This window comes from Moschus berezovskii, chromosome 9, assembly GCF_049115385.1.
Source record: "Moschus berezovskii isolate FMDL1 chromosome 9, NW_MosBer_1.0, whole genome shotgun sequence".
Lineage (NCBI taxonomy): Eukaryota > Metazoa > Chordata > Mammalia > Artiodactyla > Moschidae > Moschus > Moschus berezovskii.
The window spans coordinates 75,098,764-75,126,356 of record NC_142468.1 but is presented as its reverse complement, the minus strand read 5'-3'; the positions used below and the strand labels follow the sequence as shown (position 1 = coordinate 75,126,356).

Sequence of the window (27,593 nt, the reverse complement as noted above, 5' to 3'; positions counted from 1 at the left end):
ACAAGAAAGCAGTGATAGTGGACATAGAGACTTGAGTACAATCACCAGGACATGTGGCAGGGGCTGCCAACCCCTGAATTTGGACTCATTTTGATAATAAGTGGATGTAATCGAAGTCAGATTACACAAAGGATATGATGGAAGAAAATGCTGTTCTAATTCATAATTAATTCTCTTTCACAGCCAAAAAGGAACATAAAATGGAAGAAAGTCACTTGGAGAATGCACAGAAAAGGTAAGCAGCTCTGACTGGCCTCAAGCCTCTCTTTGACCTTCCATTCTTTTTTTATTATTATCAAGAACATTTACACTGCTATGCAACCGTCAGCACCAGCCTTCTCCAGAACTTTTTCATCTTCTCCAAGGGCAGACTCTGTACTCATTAAACCATAACTCCCCCATTCTCTCCTTCCTTCAGCCTGGCAGTCACCATCCTACTTCCTGTCTCTGTGACTTTGACTACTCTAGGTACCTCATGTAAGCGGAATCGTACAGAACTTTTCCTTTTATGACTGGCTGATTTCACTGAGCATAATGAATGATTAGCCATTCTTTTGACTGCCTCCCACCCACCCCCATGAAGACTGTGCATCCAGGAGCAGTTCGAGTCTAAGGAGAGCTGGAGTGAAAAACTCCAGGAATAGCCCTTGGGAGTAGTTTTCCTCGAGAAGCAGGGAATCACCCAGAAGTGATCCACCTGCCTCACAAGGTCTGACACTATTTCCATCTGTTTGCCTCTCCCCCGTTACTCTGCTCCTAAAGACTCTATGGGTGCTGGGAACAACGGGACCCTTCTGAGTAGTACAAACCAATTATTACAGGTACCTAAGAAACGTACATTTCTCCTCAGGTTCTGGAGGATGTGGTAAACACGGGGCAGTTGGAGAATAGGGACTCATCTCTCTGTGTGCCCAGAAAACTCCCCCAGCAGCTGGGAAAGAGACCTCAGAGGTCTTCTATTCAACCTCTCACCTACCTCAGACCTCTTCTGTGTTCTTCTCTTAATAGGCACCCAAGGGAAACTGCCCACCTCACCTGTAATGATCGGCTGTGGTGTCCTAGAACCCCTCACTTTATGGTGGTTTTTCTTTTTGGCAGTTGACCGGCATTAGTCAGCTTGGCCCTCTCCCACTCTTAGAAAGGTGAGGGGAATACACTTAGGCTTTCTCATACTCAGAGCTGAAAAGACTGAGATAAATTTTGCTGGGACCCATTCTAAAAAGTACCAGAAAATTAAATAAGAGATAAGGACAGGAAACAGTATATAAGGTAAAATGAACTTTACAAATGTGTGAGAAGAGTTCACTAAATGCCAGTGAACAAGCTCTAGAAATGAACCCTTTTCCTCTTGTTTCAGCACAATTTCTGAGAGTTCTGAAATTCAGTAGTCAGTGCTGTTTCTACTCTGTATTGACGAATGCCGACATCTTGCCATTCTTCCCACTTAAGTGCCAATAAAATTAAAATGCAGATAAAAGCAAGGTGAAGGCTAATCTCACGATTTTTTAAGTGCAGACATGTCCTTGAATCATGATTATCATCTTTGCATGATAATTTTAACAACCAAGATGATCGCATGGTTCTGTTTATAGATTTTTAGATTATGCCCCTTTATTGGCTTTATCCCCTAAGTATTATACATATTTTACATTATCCCTGTATTAAGCTTCCCTTCTTCAGCATGTCAGGCTGGTGTGTCTGTGTTATATAAATATCCCACAAGCATAAAAAAAGACCATTCACAAGGGCACATGGGTATCAGGCCAAACAAAATTTCACTTTCCAAGGTGGATGTCAAATATCTAATTCTTCTTCAAGATTCTCGCTCTAGGAAAAGGGGGCCCTTGTGAGAGGGGCTGATGTTGCTGCTGTGCATTAGCTATGCTGAGGGGGGTCATAAATTTTGGTTGTCAGCGTTTTCCGTGACTTTGTGGTGAAGGTAGTCTAGCTTTCATGTCATACATAAAATATGTTAGATCCCATCTTTAATGTAGAAACCACAGTTGTTTGGTTACACTCTTAAAGGAGGTTGGTGGTCAGTGTTGCAACATTCGTGTGAGATTTAGGAAATTCTTCTGTTGTATTCTCAAGAGAAACAATTTACTCGGAGGCTGAGGGATATTTGCTTTTCCTCAGCAGTTTCTGAAGGCATGCATGAGGGGCAATAAGCAGATATGTTCCACCCTGGCATCTCAACGCTGCAAAAGAAAAACTGTTCCCTTTGCCACAGGCTCTTTGATAGAATCATTGTCTGAACTCTCAAACTGTTTAGCTGAGTTGAAAAAGATGGAGATCAGACAAGGAGTTACAGTAGAGAAAAAAAGAATCAGGGAGCAATTGAGACTGGAGTAGGGAGGCGTTATAGAACCTCACATACAATTAGAAACCTGTCTTTTAAAAATTGAAAACTATGATAGCTACCTGCTTAGAAGCAGGAGAAAATTCCAATATTGTCAAATAGCAGCAGTTTTCATGCGCAAATTATAGAATGTTTTCAATAACCAGTCTTCTGTGAATCAGAATTGAATTTGAAAGGAAGAGAGTTGTGTTTGGGGACGGGAGGGAGTAGTCTAGACCTTATCAGATAGCTGTGGGTTCATATTCTAGCATTTGGCTTTCCCTGGAACAAAGGGATCACGCTGAAATCCAATAAGGCACACCCTCAGACTGGCTTCATCTTCGTTAAACTTGCCAAGTGCCAAAGCCAGGCCATCCTCTGCAACTCTGTTTGCATTGGTTCTTCTGAAGAGGTTCACTTGGTTTCTTAAACACATAGGGGAAAAGCTGCTGAAATTCATTCTTTCCTTTAGTTTTCATCGATGCTTTTTGAGGGTTAGCAAGTCAGGCTCCCCCGTCCCGGGGGAAAGGTGGTGAGGGTACATGGTTAGCTTCATTTCAAAGCTAGGAAAAGCAAGGCCCGCAGGATGATGAAATGCTTTTCTCAAGCTCTGTAATAACCCACCAAACAGTGCTGTCATTCTCAGAAGCAGCATCATACTTGCAGTGTCTTGATCTCGCCATCTACACGCCAGAGAATGCCAGAGTTGGGGTTAAAGCACAGTGATAACTGGAACGTCTGTGCTCTTTACTATGTCCTGCTGGAAAAGTAGGACGATAATTTGTCTCTCTGAATACTAAGCATGAAAGACTTTCTCTTCTGTCTTCAGTGTACAAGTAAATATGTTTCATAAGGAAGAGAGAAAAGTAATGATGTGTGCCTCTGGGGGCAATGCATGTTATGTGTCATACAAGCAGAAACTGTGTCAAAAGTGGAAACAAACTAAAACTTGACTGTTTTAAATCTCACATGCATGTGTCAGTGAGTATGAACAACAGAAGGGTGGATAGAGCAGAAAAAAGCATTTCACTGAGCAATGATTCTATAGACCCAGTTCTGCCAATGAATAAGGTCATTCAGTCTTTCTAGGTCTCTGTTTTCTCATCTGTAAGATGGGAACATTGGACAGACTGACCCAAAATCCCTTCCAGTTTTAAGCCCTGTGACTCCATAAGAAATTCACGGCCTGTTCCTTTAGGTTGCAGAACTCTCTCCGTACATATTTCCATGCCTAATACAATCGATGTAGTTTATATTTTGAATGAAGTAAAAGTGTATGCTGTAGAGTGTACATTGGGTTTTATCGGTGTTTTGACTGCCGTAGAATTAGGAGTCGTGTCTGAGCAAAAGTGGACATTGCTCCTTTCTGGTATTGCTCCAAAATATATGTGTTTGGAATTATAAGAGAGTCCCTTAAGAAATTACTGCAGTTATTGCCTTTCTCCACCTATGCACTTCTAGTCTTTTAATAACTGAGAGCCAAAATTCCCTGACCAGTAGTTTTAATTTGCATTAAAAACAGATCTATTATTTACAGAAGCACAAAGAATTTATGGGGCTCAGAGCTGCAGCTCCAGCTTGGATCTCGCCTAATCATAGCCATGGAATCAATTAACAGTTCATCTGTGAAATGTGATAAAATCTTATGAGATACATATTGCCCAATAACTGAGAACGAGATGAAAGTATGCTCCATAATAGTAACGGGGCTTCAGGGTTTTACAATCGTCCTTGAATAGAGTTCCATTAGAAACTCTGTATTCGGGATGGCCACAAAAAAAAAAAAAACCACTGTGTCTGAACAGATGATAGAGCACTGAGTAATAAACCCTGGCCAGTCATTCTTGCTTTGATTAGTTTCCAACACCCTAGAAAAGGGGGCCATTTATTTAAGTGTTCTTGCTCATGGCAAATGAGCTTGTGGGGCTTGGAGTGGGTGGGGGGAAGGATTGAGTGCAGAGCTATAAATTGCTGCAAAGCTGGTGCCTCCAAGAAGGGCTGCTTGGGGGGCCTGGGTAGTCATCTGGGAGCAAGCCTCCATGGGGTTGGTCAGGAGTTTCTTAGTGATATCTGGGAATCACCCTTATAAAACCTGGGTTCTTTTCTGACCCAGATTAGAGATCATTTTTAACACCAAAAATGGTTTTTCCTCCAATCCTTGCTACATCCTCAATTATATGTATTTTTGTACGTTGGTGGTTTGTATTCTTATATCATGATAAGCTTTAAAATGTAGCCTTCCTAAAGATCATATAGTAGAAGTCTCTTATTTTACCCTTGAGAAAATTGACAGTCAAGTGTTGAATGATTGACCCAAGATTACAAAGCCAGCAGATGCCAGAATAAGGATGAAGCAGTCTCTTTATTTTCCATGGAGCACTCAACAGATTGAGAATTCCCTGCAGACTCTCTCACAGTCCACTGCTAGTAGTACAGAACCAACATGGCATCAGTGTTCCATGTAATCACTCAGCATAACACAAAGAGTGGGTAAGTGACATGGATTTGAGATGAAGAACAAACCCCAAAGTTTTTACCTATTTACACCCTGAAACTATTCATGCTGATTTTATGCAGATAAGATGTGTCCAAGAGTATCCCCAATCATGCTGAATTTCTTAGAAAACTGGCTTCAATACTTAGGCTTAGCATAAGCCACCGTGCCTGCTAAGCCTGGGCTTCTGAGCTAGAAAAGAAGTATGGGTTGGGGGGAGGCGGCAAAGAGTTCTGAGTGTCTTCTCTCCTAATGGGTTTTGGCATTGACAGCTTCTCACCCTCCACCTCACAGTTTGTTATTCCTCTACATTTGCAGTTTTGAAACAACAGTAGGATATTTTGGGATGAAGCCAAAGTCTGGTGAGAAGGAGATCACACCCAACTACGTGTTTATGGTGTGGTACGAGTTCTGCAGTGACTTCAAGACAATCTGGAAACGGGAGAGTAAAAACATATCTAAAGAAAGGTAAGGCTCTAATAGACTGATTAACACTGGGAGTCTAGGAAACCACCTTCTCAACCCTAACAAAGCGTGTACATCTCACCCCATCAGTATTGCCTTTCAGATCAAGTGGACGTCAGGGAAGGATTATTGAGAGTTTATAAGGAAATGTGGGGGTGGGAGGGCTTGCTGTCCACACAGGCAGATACTCTCACGTGATCTGATAAGTTACACTTTCTTAACCCCTTCTAATTACTAGCTAGTAAATGAAAGGGGAGCTGTGCTAATTTGCAACAGATTGCTTCTCTGTGTATTTTCATGTCGGTCCAAGCTAAATGAGGCAGCCTTGCTGTCGCAGACAGTACAGACAAATAAAAGTGAATGCTTTTCCCATTAATATACTGAACTTGCATCAAAGGGAAGTCTCTGAGAGTCGGGCCACACTTAACACGGTGTGGAAGCCCCGCTCTGGATTTACAGCGCCACTTCTGACTCCCCGCATCCTGCTGAGGACATCAAACTGCGTGCCGCTCGCCTCATTGCAGCCTCCTGATTTTATTAGTTGGGGGTAGAAGGAAAACCTCGGCACTGAATATAGGGAGAGTGTGTGTGTTCGTTCTCCTTAGAGAAAGACTGTGTTTGGCCCTGTTGATCAGAAAAAAAAAAAGGCATTTCTGCTTGATCAGTGTTTTGATCAGGTTGCCACTGTTCTACAAAGGGTGTCATGGATTTAAACTTCAAACAGGTCTTGCTACTACTCCTGCAGAACAGATGTATGAGAGTGTCATTCAAAGTGAAGTTGGAGACAAAAAAAAATTCAACAAATGAAGGGAAGTGGTTTAATTGTAGCATCTATATCTCACTAAACATTGGGATCCTGAAGTCCAAAATTCAGTACTTTTGTTCTTTGGAATCAGAGAAAAGGTGTATATATAATATAGCTATACACATACAGACACACACAGTATACTAATATATTTTACCTTATAAAGCTACCTTTAAGGACTCAGAATTTAGAGATTTCTTGACTCAGTTTTACTAAATCTATAAATATTTTCTCCGGGAATTTTTTCATATGCTTGCTTTCTAAGGAAGTCACAGAGCTTTAAAAACATGTATCAACATATCTTCTTCCCATCATATCTCTTTTGGAACATGGGAATTAAATCAAGTATATCCATTATAGAGTGAAGCAGAAAAAAGTTAAGTGACATTGTTAAGAAAATAGATGATAACAGCATGCAAAAAATCCTAAAAATCTTGACGTCCAACCCATTGTTCTCACCCTGCAATCTCTTGTGTAGCTCTTTAAGCTAAAATAAGCTTCTGTGGAATGCATTCTGTGTTTTGTGAGCCTCAGAGAAAAGTGACAGAGCCAAGTTCTTCTGTCTCTAACGAGGTAGCAGCAGGCCAGTCAGCTCTCCACATCCACACCCGAAGGCCAGGGAATTTCTTAGCGGGCCCTGAATGTCATGCCTTTGCTTGAGATTTTACATCTTAGATTTTGATCATAGCCCTTAGTGAATTTATCCTTTCGTTGGAGCCCTGAAAATAGTCCCAAAAAGCCAGCAGAGAGGGTAATGAATCGCTTTTCATTTGAATAAACTACTATTGAAATACTGAACCATATTCCAAATGGAGTTTTTCCCTATTACAGAAGTGAGACCACATTCACTCTGGGCCTGCAGTGGTTCCAACTGCCCTTCAGAATGACCTGTCCTCCTAGTGATGGGCACTTGCTGTGCTGCTTCCTGGGTATAGCTGGTGAATTGCCCACTTCACACTCTGTAAACCAACACCTTTAAAGGGTCATGACTTCCCGGGACCCTTTTCAGATCTCATTTAGCAGTTTCGGGGGTTTCTTCATTCCAGCCATGCTTTGTGAGATGGATCACCAAGGTTTCCAACCTAAAACAACATCTCTGAAAGTTAATGGTGGCTCATAAAATATTTGTGGAAGCAGCTTGTTTACAAAAATCATTTTGTTAAGAAATCTTATCACATTATATATATTATTGCTCATCCAGTTTAAAACAAACTTGTTAATATCTGGGGTTTCCTCACGAAATGAGGGATTTTTCAGTTGTTCTCTATATCTGCTAAGGGTTTTAGCTGTCAAACTATTGGCATCACATTCATTATGATGAAATAAGAGAACTAACTCGAATTCTTCTATTATAATCAAATGAGAAACAATATGACTGCTTTAATGATGGGAAACAATATGATTGCTCTAATATGATATTTAATGATGTTTGATGTTATCATTTTTATTGTACTTTTCCAAGAAATCCAAAAAATCCTAACAACACTAAATGTCAGGGGGCTTCCCTAGTGGCTTAGACAATAAAGATTCTGCCTACAATGCAGGAGACCCAGGTTCAATCCCTGAGTCAGGGAGATGCCCTGGAGAAGGAAATGGCAACCCACTCCAGTATTCTTGCCCAGAGAATCCCATGGATAGAAAAGCCTGGCAGGCTACACTTAATGGGGTCACAAAGAGTCGGATATGACTGAGCAACTAATACTTTCACTTTCAGCATAACATAATATGAAAAAATCCTCAAAAATTAAGTTCGTAACCAAATGAAAACTTGATAGCTTAGGAAAAAAAACTATAGTTTGGGATCCAATAACTTCATTTTCAAATGTGTTTGAAGGCCAACTAAAATCCCCAAAATCATTGGGAAAAGTTAAGGATCAAGAATAGTATTTTCAAAGGGACAAAGTCAATTTCAAATTAAATGGAAATTTTGAAAACTAATTTAGGCCACTTGAAGTCGATTTTAGGTGACAGACAATATTTGCTTCTTGTTCTGCTTAACATGGTCTCCTTGAATGCACATTCAGTTCAGTTCAGTCGCTCAGTCGTGTCCGACTCTTTGCGACCCCATGAATCACAGCACGCCAGGCCTCCCTGTTCATCACCAACTCCCAGAGTTCACTCAAACCCACCTCCATCGAGTCAGTGATTCCATCCAGCCATCTCATTCTCTGTCGTCCCCTTCTCCTCCTGCCCCAAATCCCTCCCAGCATCAGAGTCTTTTCCAGTGAGTCAACTCTTCACATGAGGTGGCCAAAGTATTGGCGTTTCAGCTGTAGCATCAGTCCTTCCAGTGAACACCCAGGACTGATCTCCTTTCGAATGGACTGGTTGGATCTCCTTGCAGTCCAAGGGACTTTCAAGAGTCTTCTCTAGGACCACAGTCCAAAAGCATCAATTCTTCAGTGATCAGCTTTCTTCACAGTCCAACTCTCACATCCATACATGACCCCTGGAAAAACCATAGCTTTGACTAGACGGACCTTTGTTGGCAAAGTAATGTCTCTGCTTTTTAATATGCTGTCTAAGTTGGTCATAATTTTCCTCCCAAGGAATAAGCGTCTTTTAATTCCATGGCTGCAATCAGCATCCGCAGTGATTTTGGAGCCCAAAAAAATAAAGTCTGACACTGTCTCCACTGTTTCCCCATCTATTTCCCATGAAGTGATGGGATCAGATGCCATGATCTTAGTTTTCCAAATGTTGAGCTTCAAGCCAACTTTTTCACTCTCCTCTTTCACTTTCATCAAGAGGCTCTTCAGTTCCTCTTCCCTTTCTGCCATAAGGGTGGTGTCATCTGCATATCTGAGGTTATTGATATTTCTCCCAGCAATCTTGATTCCAGCTTGTGCTTCTTCCAGCCCAGCGTTCCTCATGATGTACTCTGCATATAAGTTAAATAAGCAGGGTGACAATATACAGCCTTGATGTACTCCTTTTCCTATTTGGAACCAGTCTGTTGTTCCATGTCCAATTCTAACTGTTGCTTCCTGACCTGCATACAGGTTTCTCAAGAGGCAGGTCAGGTGGTCTGGTATTCCCATCTCTTTCAGAATTTTCCACAGTTTGTTGTGATCCACACAGTCAAAGGCTTTGGCATAGTCAATAAAGCAGAAATAGATGTTTTTCTGGAACTCTCTTGTTTTTTCCATGATCCAGCGGATGTTGGCAATTTGATCTCTGGTGCCTCTGCCTTTTCTAAAACCAGCTTGAACATCTGGAAATTCACAGTTCACGTATTGCTGAAGCCTGACTTGGAGAATTTTGAGCATGACTTTACTAGCGTGTGAGATGAGTGCAATTGTGCGGTAGTTTGAGCATTCTTTGACATTGCCTTTCTTTGGGATTGGAATGAAAACTGACCTTTTCCAGTCCTGTGGCCACTGCTGAGTTTTCCAAATTTGCTGGCATATTGAGTGCAGCACTTTGACAGCATCATCTTTCAGGATCTGAAATAGCTCAACTGGAATTCCATCACCTCCACTAGCTTTGTTCCTAGTGATGCTCTCTAAGGCCCACTTGACTTCACATTCCAAGATGTCTGGCTCTAGGTGAGTGATCACACTATTGTGATTATCTTGGCCATGAAGATCTTTTTTGTACAGTTCTTCTGTGTATTCTTGCCACCTCTTCTTAATATCTTCTGCTTCTGTTAGGTCCATACCATTTCTGTCCTTTATAGAGCCCATCTTTGCATGAAATGTTCCCTTGGTATCTCTAATTTTCTTGAAGAGATCTTTTGTCTTTCCTATTATGTTGTTTAGAAGACTCTTAAGAGTCCCTTATACTGCAAGGAGATCCAACCAGTCCATTCTAAAGGAGATCAATCCTGGGTGTTCATTGGAGGGACTGATGCTGAAGCTGAAACTGCAATACTTTGGCCACCTCATGCGACGAGTTGACTCACTGGAAAAGACTCTGATGCTGGGAAAGGTTGGGGGCGGGAGGAGAAGGGGACGACCAGAATGAGATGGCTGGATGGCATCACCGACTCTGTGGACATGAGTTTGAGTGAACTCCGGGAGTTGGTGATGGACAGGGAGGCCTGGCGTGCTGTGATTCATGGGGTCGCGGAGAGTCGGACACGACTGAGCAACTGAACTGAACTGATTATGTTGTTTTCCTCTATTTCTTTGCATTGATCACTGAGGAAGGCTTTCTTATCTCTCCTTGCTATTCTTTGGAACTCTGCATTCAGATGCTTATATCTTTCCTTTTCTCCTTTGCTTTTCGCTTCTCTTCTTTTCACAGCTATTTGTAAGGCCTCCCCAGACAACCATTTTGCTTTTTTGCATTTCTTTTCCATGGGGATGGTCTTGAATGCACATTAGTTTGATGCAAAACTGAATGATGCAACTCTGTTGCAGGGTAACAAGTACTCGACTGATTGAAACATTCAATATGCTTGTGCGTTGCAAATGAATGATAAACCCTACTATTAAGCTGGTGTCAGGACATAATTTGGTATTTGAGTAGAAGAGACAGTACTTAACTGGGGGTATGGTTTGCCTGTAGATTAACTCTGTCAGTGGAAGAGCAAGCTACTATATGATGGTATATAACGGCATTAAACTTTGCTTGTCATGAAAGCCATTATTAGGCCAAAATGAGCTTCTAAGAGCAGACACAAATTCAGTGACCCGCTCCCTAGACCTCAGTCTGTGACCCACCCAGTCCTCATGCTGCCCAAGTACTAGAACTTACCCTCTAGCAAAATGTACCAGGCTCGTGTACCCTTCCTGAATACTGGCAGTGCTCCATAGTATAAAAAATGACTTCTGGATAGAGTTGAAAATCAGGATTTTTATGCAATTAGTCTGCTTTATGATCTTGGGCCAGTCGCTTATTGCCTGGGAGACCCAAATATCACATTTGTTAAAGGTATGTATTGGGATGAGCTAGGAACTAAATGCTTACTAAGATCTTTTCTGGTTTGAAATCTCTATGAATCAAGAAAAAACAATTTTTTTTTTTAATATTCTGAGAAACTGTGTGTTTTCTTTCTGAGATAATGTCCCTTACCTTTGCTCCTGAGCTCATAGGGGACTAGACCAAAATACATTTCAAGCCAAGGTCTGGAGGTGAGTTGGGGAGAGCTTTGGAGACAGGCAGAGTTTCCATTGTCCTTTTGGCTTTAGTAACTGTCAACACGGAGAAGGCAATGAATGGCAAGCCACTCCAGTACTCTTGCCTAGAAAATCCCATGGATGGAGGAGCCTGGTAAGCTGCAGTCCGTGGGGTCGCTAAGGGTCGGACACGACTGAGCAGCTTCACTTTCACTTTTCACTTTCACACATTGGAGAAGGAAATGGCAACCCACTCCAGTGTTCTTGCCTGGAGAATCCCAGGGACGGGGGAGCCTGGTGGGCTTCCGTCTGTGGGGTCACACAGAGCCGGACACGACTGAAGTGACTTAGCAGCAGCAGCAGCAACTGTCAACAGCTACCTTGGCTCACACCCCCAGCTCTTCCCCTAAAATACTAAGGTTGGTCTTGAAGACCACAGTTTTTTCGTTAAAAGTATACACACAAAAAATTTTCCTCTGCTTATCTGCATCCAGCATTGCGTTTGCTGGTTTATGAAAGTTCGTCAAGATTTTTATTCTCAGAAGCAGCTTTGGTTCAGTTTTACCTTTTCATTCACTTTTGTATTTGTGTCTCTTGATATGCAAACATTCAATGAAATTTTGTAACACACATTTCTTCCACTTATTAAATCAGTGGGTTATCTGAACCATATGCAGAGTGGCAAGGAGGTAACTTAATTTTTGCTGCTACCTTCATTGACAATTCTTTACTCACTTTCTGGTTTTTCTCTTTTTTTCCTATTTAATTACTCTGGCATATACATCTCTTCCTTATGAAGTGTCCCACTCTCTAGGATATGTTCAGACTGCTCCCCACATATACCCACACATGCACTCATAGAGGCCACAAACCACTGCTACCCACAAAATGAGCTATGAATTTGCAAAAGGTAAAGAAGTCCCAGGGGAGTCATGACTCCAGGAATAAAATCTTGACAAATAATTCAACCCTGAGCCAAGGCAAACTTTAAAAGTACCATTTAAAAACCCATAATGGCTGAGTAATGAGTGAATAAGGAGTTTGGTAAATTTTATGTGAAATGCAAATAAGACATTTTGTTATATACATAGCTATAATTTACACCATGGGGGAATGGACTGTTAGTTGGGGTGTTTTAAGTTCAGCTAAATAACAACAGAGTTTTTGTTTTAAGTGTACTAGTTGGAGCAATTATGGTTAATTATGCAACTGCCATACCCTTGACAGCAGATGGTTCAGAGCTGTTGTGGGGTTATCCCAGAGCTGTTCTCAGGGCCCCACTGCTCAGGTCATTTTAGGACCAGGAGCTGGGGACTTGGAGTGGCCGTCACTCAACCCACAAAGAAGTTGTTGATTGCAGTGTAGACATCGCAAGAATTCTTTATATGATAAAGTTATTCCTGGAAGAAGTTCCATAGACTAAAATTTTTATTTATTGAATCATGATCATTACAGTAATGTCTAACAACTTAACTTTCTTTTCCCCAGCCCTCTGTTATGTGGTTCAATGATTTATATACACTTAACTGCTAAAAAGGGGCTTCCCAGGTGATGCAGTGGTAAAGTATCTTCCTGCAATGAAGGAGATCCGGGTTTGATCCCTGGGCTGGGAAGATCCCCTGGGGAAGGAAGTGGCAACCCACTACAATATTATTGCCTAGAAAATTCCATGGACAGAGGAGCCTGGCAGGCTACAGGGGGTCATGGGGTCATAAAGAGTCAAACACGAATGAGCGACTGAACACGTAAACACAACTGCTAAGAAACTTCATATTTTAAAGGACCCCTTTAATAATACAAGTATCACCCCCTAGTTGATTGGCATAACTTTGAATTTCCTAAGTCACGTGTTAACGGTTCTGTGCAAATACACAAACGGTAAATGTGAGCTACAGTCCATAGGGTTGCAGAGTCAGATACAACTGTAGTGACTTAGCAGCAGCAGCACCGTATGTCCCAACAAGTTAACTTATCAACAGAATATGTGATTATCCTAATCACAGAGAATTAAACCTGCTTATTTCTCAAGCTAAAAAATTAAAACCACTATGCAAAATTAAAAACACGTCCTGAATAAGGAGAGGAGATAGTAGATTTTTAAATGGTAAAAATTATGGGATCATTGATTCTCAAAAACTAAAACACCTCTCTGGTCCTCTTTCCTCTGAAAATTATCTATTTCCTGTTCCTTCCAGCTTCTTGAAAGAAGAGTTTATATTCATTTCCTCATTTCCTTTTCCATAACACTCCTTTGTGTGTCAGTAAGGATGAAGCCTCTGCTGCCATAACAAAGACCAAAGTAAATTTTACTTTTACATAACAATCTGAGTGTAAATTGTTTAGAAAACCCAGATCTAGATTCCTTTACTTTTGTGACCACCATCATTAGGTGTGGTCCTCTTCTCCAGGGAATCTTCCCAACCCAGGGGTCGAACCCTGGTCTCCCACATTGCAGGCAGATTCTTTACTGTCTGAACCACCGGGGAAGCCCTGATTTCTGTTACTAAAGAGAGCAGGAGAAATGAATGTTGAGACCACTGTCAGACTTTGCCACCTTTCCCATTTGCAGAATCAAGCAGCTGACTTCTTGCCACTACTAGCTTTTGACACTGATGCTAGTTTCTTCCATCTTGAAGGTGCTCTGAGGGTTTTCTGGGGCTCCTTCTGCAAAGTGACCATCCCTCTTCCATCTCCATCAGCTCCTCTTTTTCTTCTGTTCCTTAAGTGTGGATCTTCCCCAGGGTTCAGATCTCTGTTCCTCTTTTCTTCTTTATACTCTGTCCCTAGTTAATCCCAATAATTCTCAAAACTTCATTGATCATCTCTTTGCCCAGTCCTCCTACCCAGAACCAACCTCTTAGTTCTAAGTCTTGGACTCAAATCTTCACTTCACACTGAGCATTCCCATAGGCTGCCCAGCCTTCATCTGCAATTCAGTATGCCTGCTCCTCGGAGGCTCCCTAGCTTTCTTTGGCTAGGGAACAAATTCATTTCCCTCTCCTCCTCCTACTAGTCAGTGGCAGGCTGGAAACTGGAATCATATCAATGCTACAAGATTCACTTTCCACCCATCGCAAACTTCTCAGCTTCGCCTCCTCAGTGGCTTCTTTCTCACCGTTTTCTCAGTGACATTGCCCTAGTTCAGGACCTTATGTCTCCCTGGATTACTGCTATATCCTCTGACTCTTCTCTCTGCCTGGAGTTTTTCTATTTCCACTTCATGGGAGCTTAATATTGTATCCAGTTATCTCTTTAAAACAGAAGTTAGAGCATATCTATTTCTTTTTATTTATACTTAGCGGTAACATATATATATATATAACTTTTTGTATTGGAGTATAGCTGATTAACAATGTTGACTTTGCATCTGTTTCCTTAAACATACTCCTATTTAAGCATATTCTGTTCTGAAATAAAAGGAAGAAGATCAGCCATGATTGGTTCTTATATTTATTAACTTTGAGAGCCTTACAACAGCCCTGAAAAGGTGTATTACTGTTGTACAGCTAAGCAGAGAGAGTAAATGAACTGCCAGCATCACAGTTTCACTCCTAAGATACAGGATGGGGATAAGAACTTAGGTCTTATGTGACAACTAAAGCTTGAGCTCTTTCAGTAATTCCATATTTCTCCCAACTTAGAGCATGAGCGTCCAGAAACTTCCCTTGCCTGTTTCCCAGCCTCATTTCCCGTACCCTCATCTCCCTCACTCAGGATGCTGACTCAGTGTTTCTCCCATCGGCACACCCTTGCCTTGTTTTCTCATTGTGTACTTTCTTTGCATTGCATTGTTCCCAGTTATTTCTTGCTGATCAAAGCACAGTCATCCTTTAAGGGCTACCTCCAAAACCTCTCCCCTAAATAAAGGAATTACATCTTCCTCTGGTCTCAGATAGCATATTTTTCTTATTATGCTTTAGCACTTAATTCATTCCAACTTGTTACTGTGGCACTTTACACTTTCCCACCTTTAGGATATAAGTCCATTCCTTGTCATATCTTCTATGGTACATCTCCAGTGCAGAGCCTGACACTTGTTTATTGATAGAGAAAGGACTTTCTGACATAGTACAAAATGATGCTGAGTGAGCATTAAGTGTCGTGGGCAGGGTGAGTGTGGAGGAGGGAGTGAATCCCTAGGAAATATGAGGGGGCTGGGGGCACTTTGGGAAGATGGTTAACCATCAAAAGGGCCACCCTCTGCAAAAGTTGTAGAAGAGATTCAGAAGCCTGTATGGGAATGCTGGGTATCAGTCACTTCCAAATTTGGCAGGTCTTCTAAATCACCTGGAGAGCTTTGTCAGATCTACCAAATCAGAATCCCAGGGGGTAGAACCTAGGGACTTGCCATTTTTGAAAGCTCCCCGTAGAGAGGACGAGCAAGAACACAGTTTGTGTTTGGTTGCTTCAGTAAATGCCTTGGCTCCATCCCCTGATGAAATCTATCAGATCAGCTTTGAAGATGGGAGGAAGAAGTTCATATTCCCGGGGAGTCTCGCTATGTTCAACCAATCCTCTAACATAAACGTGCACCACTTAATCAGCTTGATTTAAGCACAGGCTTTTAAAAAATCTGTTCCTTCGTAAGTGCTCTGAACTTTCCTATTCTGAAAGAATTTAACCTGGCGATCATGTAATGCCTCCTTCATAAAGCTTTCTCTGATCTCTGTGAGCTATCTTTCCTCCAAAATTTGGGAGGGAGGAAAGAGATGGTTACTGTCTCTTTAATTTAGATATTAGTGATTTCTTTTCCATTCATTTTGTTATAGACATTTTCCCCTCAAATCATAAGCCCTAGAAGACAGTGGAGAAGGGAATGGCAATCCACTCTAGTATTCTTGCTTGGAGAATTCCGTGGACAGAGGAGCCTGGCAGGCTACAGTCCAGGGGGTCGCAAAGAGTCGTACGCGACTGAGTAACCCACACACAGAAAACAGGAGCAGTGCCTCCATACTTACTGGTTCTCTCTCTGGCATCTTCTATTCCCTCATATATAGTGAGTGCTCAATTAATATTTGTTGAACAAATAAACAATCACTGTGTTTCCGTTTGGCATGTTGAAATTGATTACAAAATTTGCTGTCTACTGCTGATAGATGAGATATCTTATTTATTTAGACTTAGGTGGTAGAATTCCCCAAACATATCCCATATGGGTTGCTTTTGCTCAAGTATCTAAAAATCTTTATAGCTTGGTTAAAGAGGATAGATGTGTTCAAAACAAGAAAGACTAGTTAGTGGGGTAAAACAATCACCTTCTCTGTTCTTGACTGTATTACTTTCAATTTGTCTTAAAAAAAAAAAAAAACTAGGAAAAAAAAAGGAAGTGAAGATCTTTAGGATTCATGGCTGTGCCAAGCCTCAGACCTCTTTAGAGCTCACATAAGAACCTTTGAGAGCATCTGTCCACACTCTGTTTCTCTAGCTTGGCAGACAGCAATGGAAACCCAAAGTAAGCCTCCTTCATTCAGCTAGAATATTTCTAAATTGCTTATCTGTGGGACTCCTGACAGCTCCTGCCCTGGGCAGAGAATGGATGGAATGGGGGGCTGCTGGGGTAGTATAATTTGAGGGGCGCCAGAAAGGCTGCCTGCTCCACCCAATCTCCCCTGCTTCCTCCCCTTTTTGTTTTAGTCACCCCTGCAAACAGGCTCTGATCAGTTCCAGTTTTTGGTGAGACTCAGTTGGTGGTAAAGGTTTCAAAACCAAAGGAGGAAGGGACATCTACAAGCACGTGCATGTCTTCATTATCAGGATTGGAAATGTCTTCCAAGGACTAGCAGCGCACTGCAATTAAACTTGCAGATTTATGTCCCAGGGCCAGCTTGAGTTTCCAAGCTGTCTCCCAGACGCCTCTCCCTGAACAAGGAAACACAATGCTGTTACCTTTCACTCTGCACCTAAATCGCCCAGGCGGCTCAGGGTGTTTCGTCTACCAAGTGCAGAGTGATTGGCTTTAACTGATCATTGCATTCCATTGCAAGTCCAGGACCCCCCTACTTCCACTCCCCTGTGTCTTGGGGGAGACACTCTGCAAACGGAAGCGGCCTTTGTTCTGCAATTAATCATTTGAAGTCAAAGTGTGTTTGAGTACTACTAGTGATAACCCACAAAAGCTATCAAGTGACTGATTGTATAGCTGGTGAAATGCGGTGTCTAGGAGGACTTCCTTCGTTGTAAATAGAAAAATATCTTAGGAATGAGGTAGAGAAAGTTGTCAAATATAGGAAGTGGAAGTGATGGGCTAATTTATCATGAAATCACTGAGAGGCTAGATTCTGAGGTGTAAGGAGCTGTCTTTTAAGTCTAAGACCTGCCTTACTTTCCGGCTGGTCTGTCTTACCATGGCTGCTAGTGAGACTGGCCTAGGGGCCATGGGGATAGAAGGGTTAGTCAAGGTTAAGGGTCAGACTCTGAAGAGGGAATAAGCATAGAAGAGTATGCGTCTATCCCAAGTCTGTAGCCCTGCTAGCCTGCCTGAGATAAATGATTTTGAGGCTACCCATTATTTCATATTGTCTATGGCTGTCTTCTTGGAGTTTTATTTTCTTACCCTTCAGAAACATTCCACATAGACGAGTTCATGATGTTTCCATCAGCTGCTACAGTGAGGGAGAAATGTCTGTTTACATTGAGGAGATGATGAGTTTAATCTTTATGTTGTAGGGTTTTTTTTTAATTGAAGTATAGTTGATTTACAATATCATGTTAGTTTCAGGTGGAGTATGGTTCAGTTATACATATATTGTATTTTTGGTTCTTTAGTGACAATGAAGAGTGACTTTGTTTCATTGGCTTTCATAACTATTATCTCTGTGTGGTAGTTTTATCAAGAATTCAGAAACACACTTCATGAAGGAGTGTTCTCAAGGCAGGTAGAAATAAGGGCAGTTCCTCCAGCCCCTGCATGGATCTCCCCAATTGCACTTACTTATTTAGAACCCAAGCTGGACCTTTGTCCTCTTCCCCATGTGGAGAAATGTCCTGACTCAGTGAACTGAGGACAGTACCTATGGACACTTGAGTATCAAAAGATGAGGCGAAATCCCACAGAGTGCCCATACCTTCCTTCTAATGTCCAGGCTACTAGGCAGTGTTTGAAAGGCTAGCCTGACATAGCAACATCTAAAAGCACATTAAAAAAAAAACCCGTATGATGTTAATACCCTCTATGCTGCAGGGAATCCTAATGAGGAAAATACCAGGATGTTGCCCTCAAACTTCTCCATCTAAAGTACCAGAAACTATGTGCAACTGAACTTTCCTAAGCAATCAAGCCACTCCCAGGCTTCCCCAAAGTCTCTTTGAATAGTAGTCTTTCCTCCTTGACCTGAGGCTAGTTAGTTCAAGGCTGCAAGGAGATCATGGCAGGGGAGTGAATAATCTGTTGGTATTTCATCTCTGAAGCTTCTTATACAGTGTCTGTTTTTTTCTCCTAAAGGGAAACCATAAAAATAGCACTTTATTATAATAGCATTTTACTTATAGAAGGTGTCCCTAATAAGGACTGGTAAGGCCAACCCACCTTGGGAAGCCAGACTGGCAAGACATTTGTTTAGAAGCCTGATCTTCAGTAGGTGCCAATACCTTTTCCATCCCACAAAAACCTTATCCACCCTTCAAAGAGGTCCAGGCTGGAATTTACGAGGCCACAGACAAGGGCATGTTTTTCTCATGTTCCTTTGCTGATCATGTTCTTCTGTGTATTTCAGAATAGCCACCAGAATGAAGAGCTGTCATACTTGGTAGATTCTGGTTCACATGTCTTTGAAGCTTAGCATAAGCCTAATGACATAGTTGTTTGGATCTGTAGCTTTTATTATCCTGTCTTTCTGGGTGTTATTCACGTCAGCACATTGACTCAGATACCCGTTACTACACATACTGGTGCTCAGAGCCTGCTGTGTTCCCTTTCTAGACTATTTTGACCTCTTTAGTGATGAGTGATATTAAGTCTTCTTCAAACAGGTTTACATTCCAGCTGGTCAGATTTCACGCTTTTACCAACATGCATTTCAATCTCATGAACTATGTTCCTGTAATGCCGCTCTTTTCTTTGCCTTCATCCAGCCATGTTCCCAAAGCCACTGACTTTGAAAATCTTCAGTGAGGATGTGTAGGTGGTGTGGCTCATGCAGTGGTTGATGTTTCTAGGTCACACCATCCTGGATGGATAATAGAGCTTGCTCTTTGAAGCTAGCGGGACTATAAGTAAAACTGTACTCCTGTAATCCTGCATCACTTCCTCAGTCCCACTGTTAACATTACAAGAGTTGAATGAGTTGTTAACAAGTATGTGCTGCTAATATAAGCGGAATATCTGTTTTCTACGTGCTGAAATGAATTCATCATCATCATTTAGAGAATTTCTAACAAATCGCACCAACAAGTGTTTAAAACAGAATGGTAATTTGTGGGAGCCATCTACCTGTTTTATTTTTTCATTCTCTTGGAGTAGTTCTCGGTTTACAACAAAATTGAGAGATAGGTAGATTTCCTACAGAGATTTCCCGTATATCCTCCTGTCCCCACACATGCATAGCCTCCTCCATTATCAACATCACTCATCATAATGACAATTTTTTTTTCTTTTTTACCAAAGATGAATATATTGACACACCATAACTACCCAAAGTCCATAGTTTTTACCTTAGGGTTCACTGGTAGTGTTGTCCATTTTCTGAGTTTTGACAAATTGTGTAGTAATATAATCTATTATATCATCTAATATCATACAGAGTATTTTTCACTGTGCTAAAACTCCTATGTGCTGTCTATTCAGATCTCCTTCTTGCCCCATAGCTACTCATCTTTTTATTGTCTCCATGGTTTTGCCTTTTCCAGAACATTTACTCATTTTTAAGTACTGAAATTAACACTACTGTTTAGAGTATAGATTTCAACCTAAGCTGTGATTTGAGATTAGTTGTGTCCAGACACCAGTGAGTTGCCTGTGTGACTTTTTAAATTAAAAATATAACCTAGGCTTATACAATAAGAGTTCAGTTCAGTTCAGTCGTTCAGTCGTGTCTGACTCTTTGCGACCCCGTGAATCACAGCACGCCAGGCCTCCCTGTCCATCACCAAGTCCCAGAGTTCACTCAAACTCACATCCATCGAGTCGGTGATACCATCCAGCCATCTCATTCTCTGTTGTCCCCTTCTCCTCCCGCCCCCAATCCTTCCCAGCATCAGAGTCTTTTCCAGTGAGTCAACTCTTCATATGAGGTGACCAAAGCATTGGAGTTTCAGCTTTAGCATAAGTCCTTCCAATGAACACCCAGGATTGATCTCCTTTAAAATGGACTGGTTGGGTCTCCTTTCAGTCCAAGGGATTCTCAAGAGTCTTCTCCAGCACCACAGTTCAAAAGCATCAATTCTTCGGTGCTCAGCTTTCTTCACAGTCCAACTCTCACATCCATACATGACCACTGGAAAAACTATAGCCTTGACTAGATGGACCTTTGTCGGCAAAGTAATGTCTCTGCTTTTTGATATACTATCAAGGTTAGTCATAACTTTCCTTCCAAGGAGTAAGCGTCTTTTAATTTCATGGCTGCAATCAGCATCCGCAGTGATTTTGGAGCCCAAAAAAATAAAGTCTGACACTGTTTCCACTGTTTCCCCATCTATTTCCCATGAAGTGATGGGACCAGATGCCATGGTCTTAGTTTTCTGAATGTTGAGCTTCAGGCCAACTTTTTCACTCTCCTCTTTCACTTTCATCAAGAGGCTCTTTCATTCTTCCTGACTTTCTGCCATAAGGGTGGTGTCATCTGCATGTCTGAGGTTATTGATATTTCTCCTGGCAATCTTGATTCCAGCTTGTGCTTCTTCCATCCCAGCGTTCCTCATGATGTACTCTGCATATAAGTTAAATAAGCAGGGTGATATACATACATATATATACATACATACATAAATATACAGCCTTGACGTACTCCCTTTCCTATTTGGAACCAGTCTGTTATTCCATGTCCAGTTCTAACCATTGCTTCCTGACCTGCATACAGTTTTCTCAAGAGGCAGGTCAGGTGGTCTGGTATTCCCATCTCTTTCAGAATTTTCCACAGTTTGTTGTGATCCACACAGTCAAAGGCTTTGGCATAGTCAATGAAGCAGAAATAGATGTTTTTCTGGAACTCTCTTGCTTTTTCCATAATCCAGCAGATGTTGGCAATTTGATCTCTGGTTCCTCTGCCTTTTCTAAAACCAGCTTGAATATCTGGAAGTTCATGGTTCACGTATTGCTGAAGCCTGACTTGGAGAATTTTGAGCATGACTTTACTAGCGTGTGAGATGAGTGCAATTGTGCGGTAGTTTGAGCATTCTTTGGCATTGTTCAGAAGTTAATAGGCTGACAGTCTTGTTACAATTCAGTTATTTGTAATGGGAAAGAAAGGAAACGGGAAAGTACAAATGACCCAAAGAAAATGTTAATTGCAGTCAATTAAATTGGAAGGAATCTTAGGGTATAATCGATTGGATTCATTTCATCTCTAGTCTAAGGTATTAAGAGCAAAGGAAGTAAACAGAAATTGAAAAGTAGAATAGGGCTGAAATCAGGAAGATCAATTAAAATTTCCAGTTCAAAAACACAAAGAAAATGAATCATGATGAAATGTAATGTCTTTATTACAGGGAAATAAGTAGAGGCTCCCACGGGCACTTAATTTTCCCACATTTCTGTCCCCACATTGCCTGTCTGTGAGTCTTTGTCAGAGACTGTTGATCTTCCAGGCTTAGAACATTTCTGGAAAGTATCAAGCAGAGGAGAGTGCAGAACTGGCTGTGTTTGATTTTTAAAGCTTTGATATTTTATTAAAGCCCCAAAGCTGGAATCTGGTGACTATGGTTGTCAGAAGAATCATTCTTCTGAGAGGCCTTGTCTTCTTAATCAGCTCTTTATCTCCCAGAGATCCCTGGACAGTTCCTTAAGAAGAAGACTTCTTCTGGCTCTCAATCTCCTGGACAAGAAGGTCATTTTTATTCTCCTTCTCCCAGGAGATTCAGTGGGTTCTACTGAGTTCCATACATTAGGGTATTCCATCTTTTTATTTTTTTAAGAGCTTTTCTTTTTATACAAATGAAAACATTCATGGAACCTCAATGTATTAAACAAATAAAATTTAACTTTTCTGGTTGAAGCAGTCTTGCAGATGCTGGGGTTAAGAGAATCCTTAACTCTTCCTTCTTTTCCTGAGGCACCTTTGCTGAGTTTTAAGGTATCTTGGAAGACAGTTTGAAAAACGCTGCTGTAAGTCATTGGTTATTCCATTAGTGACATGGAGTACAAAACAGCCTAACACTCTACCCCATCTCCTGTATCCCATTTACTTCTGGGTTGGCTAGTATGCCCAATCCCTGTGGTTAAAAATGAAGGCACATCTGCTATTATAAAGTTCAGGATGATTTCAGTATATTCTGCTTTGTACATTGTGAACAAATGAAAAATTAGATGTCAAAAGAATAAAGATATTTTATTCAGTCTCACAGAAGTCTGGGTTCTGAGTTGGTTTCATTCAGCTGCAGGAAAATACATCTAGCCTGTAGAAACTCCAATGTATGCCCAGTTTTAAGATCTCCCAGGAAAAGAGGTTGTAGTGTGGAGAATCTGAGCCTTTGAATGGAAAGACATATCACTCTTTGGAATGCAGTTCTCTCAACTGCCTTGTGAACCCAGCTTTCTGATGGGTTCAAGAAAAAGTGTGATTTTGTCCATTATTCAGATCTTTTCATTTAGGATGGGAGTAATATTTTCTTGGAGCTTTCTACATGGAAGCAGAATTTCCTCTGCAACCAAGGAGTAGAAGCAGAATTTCCTCCCCGACTATCCAAGGTTGTGAATTATTTCTGTGGAATTAAGACTGAGCAGGACCGTCAGAGGACACACGTCACCGCCCTGTCGCATATTCACGTCTTTCCCCAGTAACCTTTGACAGCAACTGAAATTTACTGGGGCCCTCAATAAGTCTCTAGAGATACATTAAAACAAACAGGAAGAAAAGGTTTTCAAAAATCAATTTTACTAAAGCATTTGTAAATTTAGAGTAGTTCTTTTCTTTCTCTAACTGGTTTGTATGGTTTTTCTCCCTATATTTCAGATTTTTTTTTAGAGGGTGTAATATGTAATCTTTGAAATCAAGTCTAGGTATTCTCCTATGAGTAATCATGAGCAACTGTGTGTGATAGTATAGAGTAAATATTTAGACAAGAAACAAAAATAGAACCAAGATCTAGGCCAGGACCAAAAATAAGTCCATGAGCAGTGGAGCCGAGGAGGTTAGAAATTGTCTAACCAGTTCTTTGACTGAATGTGAAAAAGTTCTTACCTCGTAAGTGAGAGAGGCAGGTTCCAGACTTGGGAAAAGTTGTATAACCTCACGGAGCCTCAGTCTCCTTGGGAACAAAGCAGTGTGGATACTTTCAGGAATCCTGGAATGTGTACATAATCTGATGTGTATAAATATTTAGCACATTTGGGTGGCCTTGAGCATCCTTTCTTTTTCCATATGTAGGACTCAACCAGCTAGATTTACTGGAGCTAGATTTTTAAATGCTTTTACATGTTATTTTTTTCCCCAAAGCTAAATGCAGAAAATAATTTTTCTACAACTTCTGGGTATTTACTAAACATTTAGGCTTGTTTAAGGAAGCGGGTAAAAAACTGTCAGTGCAAGTCATTTGTCACTTAGACATTTGCTAACAACTGACTGGTGCATGATACAGTGCTAAGTGTGGGATCAGGGAGGACACTCAGATATGCAGAAGGCATAATGACCGTTCTCAAGTGGTTCCAGTAGTTTAAGGGAAATAAGACACCTCTACAGCCCTAAGAGGAAAAGTTCCTAAGTGCCTTAAGAGAGGAGCAAAGTGCCCTTTTGCTTGAGAAAAGAGCAATTACTTCTGACTAAGAGAGATGAAGGAAGCTTTCATGACGCTGGCACTTAAGCTGGGACTAGAAGAATGGGAAGAATTTGAACACATGGAAGTGAGAAAAAAAAGTCATTGAGGGAACAGTCAGAGCAAGATGCAGAGGAGAGAAGAGCCTTGGTGCAAAGAAGAGTGAGAAGTTTGACCAGGACAGGAACACATAGAGTGAAGTGAAGTGAAGGGAAGGATGCTTGATAAGGAATCATAGATAATATGTTTCTTCAGTTTTCATAGCAGTTGTGCTCTTTAGGTGTGATATTATTTCCACTTAAAAAGAAAATTTTTTTTGGCTTGCTAGATCTTAGTTTCCCAACCAGGGATCAAAACTGCACCCCTTGCAGTGGAAGCCCTGAGTCTTAACCACTGGCCCTGCAGGGAAGTCCCTATTTCCACTTTTAACAGATGAGGAAATTAAGGCTCTAAAGGGTTAAGTGATTTGCCCAAGGATAGTTTTAAACTAGATCTGGGTCTGAAAAGGTAAGATAGACCAGTAAACTACATTTAAAACAGGGGGATTGTTGAGTGCCAGAGTAAGGAATTTTCTGGATCCTATACTGTGGTTCTGGCTGCCCTGGTGTCTCAGTGATAAAGAATCCACCTGCCAATGCAGGCGATGCAGGTTTGATCCCTGGAGAAGGAAATGGCAACCCACTCCAGTATTTTTGACATGAGAATTCCATGGACAGAGGAGCCTGACAGACATCAGTCCATGGGGTTGCAAAACAGTTGGACATGACTTAGTGACTAAACAGCAACAGCAACATAAGCTACTGCCTGTGGGCCAAATCCACCTCACAGCCAGCTTTTGTAAATAAATTTCTTAGAACACAGCATTGCACTGCCATTCAGTCGCATCATTGTAGAGCTCCTTTCATGCTACAAAAACAGAGTTGAGTAGTCCCAGAGACCCTATGGCTCACAAAGTCTAAAATATTGACTCTCTGGCTCTTTACAGGAAACCTTTGCTACCCTGGCTGTGGTTGACTGGGCATCACTGAGACTTTTTTGAGAAGGGCGATGGCATTCTTAGAGTGATGTGTTATTCATTGATGTCATTTTCATCAGCAGGATGCATCAGAGGGAACAAGATAATTTCAAACACTATTTTAGTAATCTAGTCCCTCACCCCTGTGCTCTCAAACTATCACAGTAGCCTTCCAGCAAGTTTCTGACCAAAACTTGGAAGCTTAGAGAATCCAGGCAGGCAGCAAAAATGGCTGACGTGTGCCAGGTATGTGCAAACAAGCTGGTAGCTGGCTGCAACTCACAGCCTCAGGGCTGAGCACAGGACGGGCAGTGACGGCAAGTGTTGCAGACCGAGGTGTGGTCACAGACAGATGCCACTCAGTGTTACCGTACCTTCTAGTTTTCTAAGGGAGGCCAGAACTTTGGATTCTATGTGAAGTCTCTGCATTACCCATGCCGGCTCACATTTGTTTAAACCTCCTGGAGTTGATGGAAACTGAATTTACTTTCATTTAAATCCCCCTTGGCCAATCACACTGCCGGCCTCTTCTCTTCAGCTTCTTCCCACGTGATTACCAAAACACTGATGTTGAGTGAACTTAGTGTAATCAATGACAGCAGCTGCTGTCACTTCTTCAGCAGGTATAGGACACTTTGACCAGAGTTTTTAAAGGACATTTTTGAGAGACAGACTAACTGACCAACTGATTGATCAACCAATTGTCAAAAAGAATCTATCTCTTGTCAGGTCAAGGCGGTTTTTAAGACCTGCCTATATGCTCTGTTATGACAATATATGTAACATAGCTAGCTGGTCAGAATTTTTAAGTGTTTGTCCCTTAGCACGCATGTATAAGTTTCATATCATATGAACAAAAACTACTGACAAATAGCCTTGCCCTCTACCAATAACATTGCCCTCTAATGGTAAGGATATTTAGAGAATCTCATGAGAACTTGATGGTCTATATTTTGCAGGATTGGCTTTGAGCATTGTTGTTGTTTAGTCACTCAGTCATGTCCGACTCTGCAAATCCATTGACTGCAGCACACAGGACTCCCTGTCCATCATGAACTCCCAGAGCTGGCTCAAACTCATGTCCATTGAGTCAGTGATGCCATCCAACCATCTCATCCTCTGTTGTCTCCTTCTCCTGTCTTCTATCTTTTCCAGCATCAGAGTTTTTTCCATTGAGTCAGTTCTTTGTGTCAAGTGGCCAAAGTATTGGAGCTTTAGCTTCAGCGTCAGTCCTTGCAATGAATATTCAGGACTGATTTCCTTTAGGATGGTTTGATCTCCTTGCAGTCCAAGGGACTCTTCAAGAGTCTTCTCCAACACACAGTTCAAAAGCATCAATTCTTCGGTGCTCAGTCTTCTTTATGGTCCAACTCTCATATCCATACATGACTACTGGAAAAAAAACATAGCTTTGACTATACAGTCCTTTGTCAGCAAAGTAATGTCCCTGCTCTTTAATATCCTCTCTAGGTGGTCATAGTTTTTCTTCCAAGGAGCAAGCGTCTTTTAATTTCATGGCTGCAGTCACCATCTGCAGTGATTTTGGAGCCCAAGAAAATAAAGTCTGTCACTATTCTATTGTTTCCCCATCTGTTTGCCGTGAAGTGATGGGACCCAATGCTATGATCTTTGTTTTCTGAATGTTGAGTTTTAAGCCTGCTTTTTCACTCTCTTCTTTCACTTTCATCAAGAGGCTCTTTAGTTCCTCTTTGCTTTTTGCCATAAGGGTGGTGTCATTGAGCATTGAGCATTGGTGATGTTATGGTGAGAGAAGGTGACTTTATATTTTCATGAGCCAGAATGGACTTGAATATTTTCCCCATAAACATTCTTGAGACCTAAGTTTTTACAGTTTGGAGGTTAATGACTTATAATTATTTATTAATTCATTAACTCAGTTTTCTGGTCACATACTATATGCCATTTTACAGTGCAAATGTGAAGGAAAGAAGGTGAAGTCCTGTCCCCTGCTTTTGAGAAGTTCTGGTCTTGTGTAAAAAGCAGGTGCATAACATGATTGCAACACAGTGAAATAAATGAACTTTGATGGGAGGTGTGAACTTTATCCAACCAGATTTCTTTCTTTATATAATAAATGTGCCATGGAAAAAAAGATTGGAAAAATTCCGTTTTATTAATAAAATAACCTTAAATGTCCTAGAAAGTCTTAGACAGGACCAACCTTACAATTTATGGGGCTCCTTGTTCAAAAACTGGGAATCTCAAGAACGTGGTGGGAGTGCATTAAATGAAGAAGCCCCATGCAACTGTGCATGTGTGTGTCCATGCAGCCTCAAGGGCTCAGCATTTTAAAAACTTCAGGTGAGCAGTATTTTAAGGAAGTAAAGGATTTTTTAAAAATTTTGTTCTGTAGGTCTCTTTATGGCGTGTAAATGTGTGCCAACTACTATATCAAGGGCTAGGAACACAGCAATAAAAATGACAGCCACCATCTCTACCCTCATGTATCTTACTGTCTAGCTGAGTGAGAGATTTGTATGTGATAATTT

At 41.3% G+C, this 27,593-nt stretch overlaps 1 protein-coding gene across 2 annotated transcripts in view; it reads left to right on the top strand.

The window, feature by feature from the left end:
- Nucleotides 1–27,593, top strand: part of FMN1 (formin 1) — a 474,559-nt gene that overhangs the window by 426,948 nt on the left and 20,018 nt on the right. For both annotated transcript variants that reach the window (XM_088839831.1, XM_055435909.2), the window contains 2 exons: nt 184–235; nt 5,151–5,300. In XM_088839831.1, the coding sequence (XP_088695957.1) occupies nt 184–235; nt 5,151–5,300 (202 nt within the window). The remainder of the gene's footprint in view (nt 1–183; nt 236–5,150; nt 5,301–27,593) is intronic.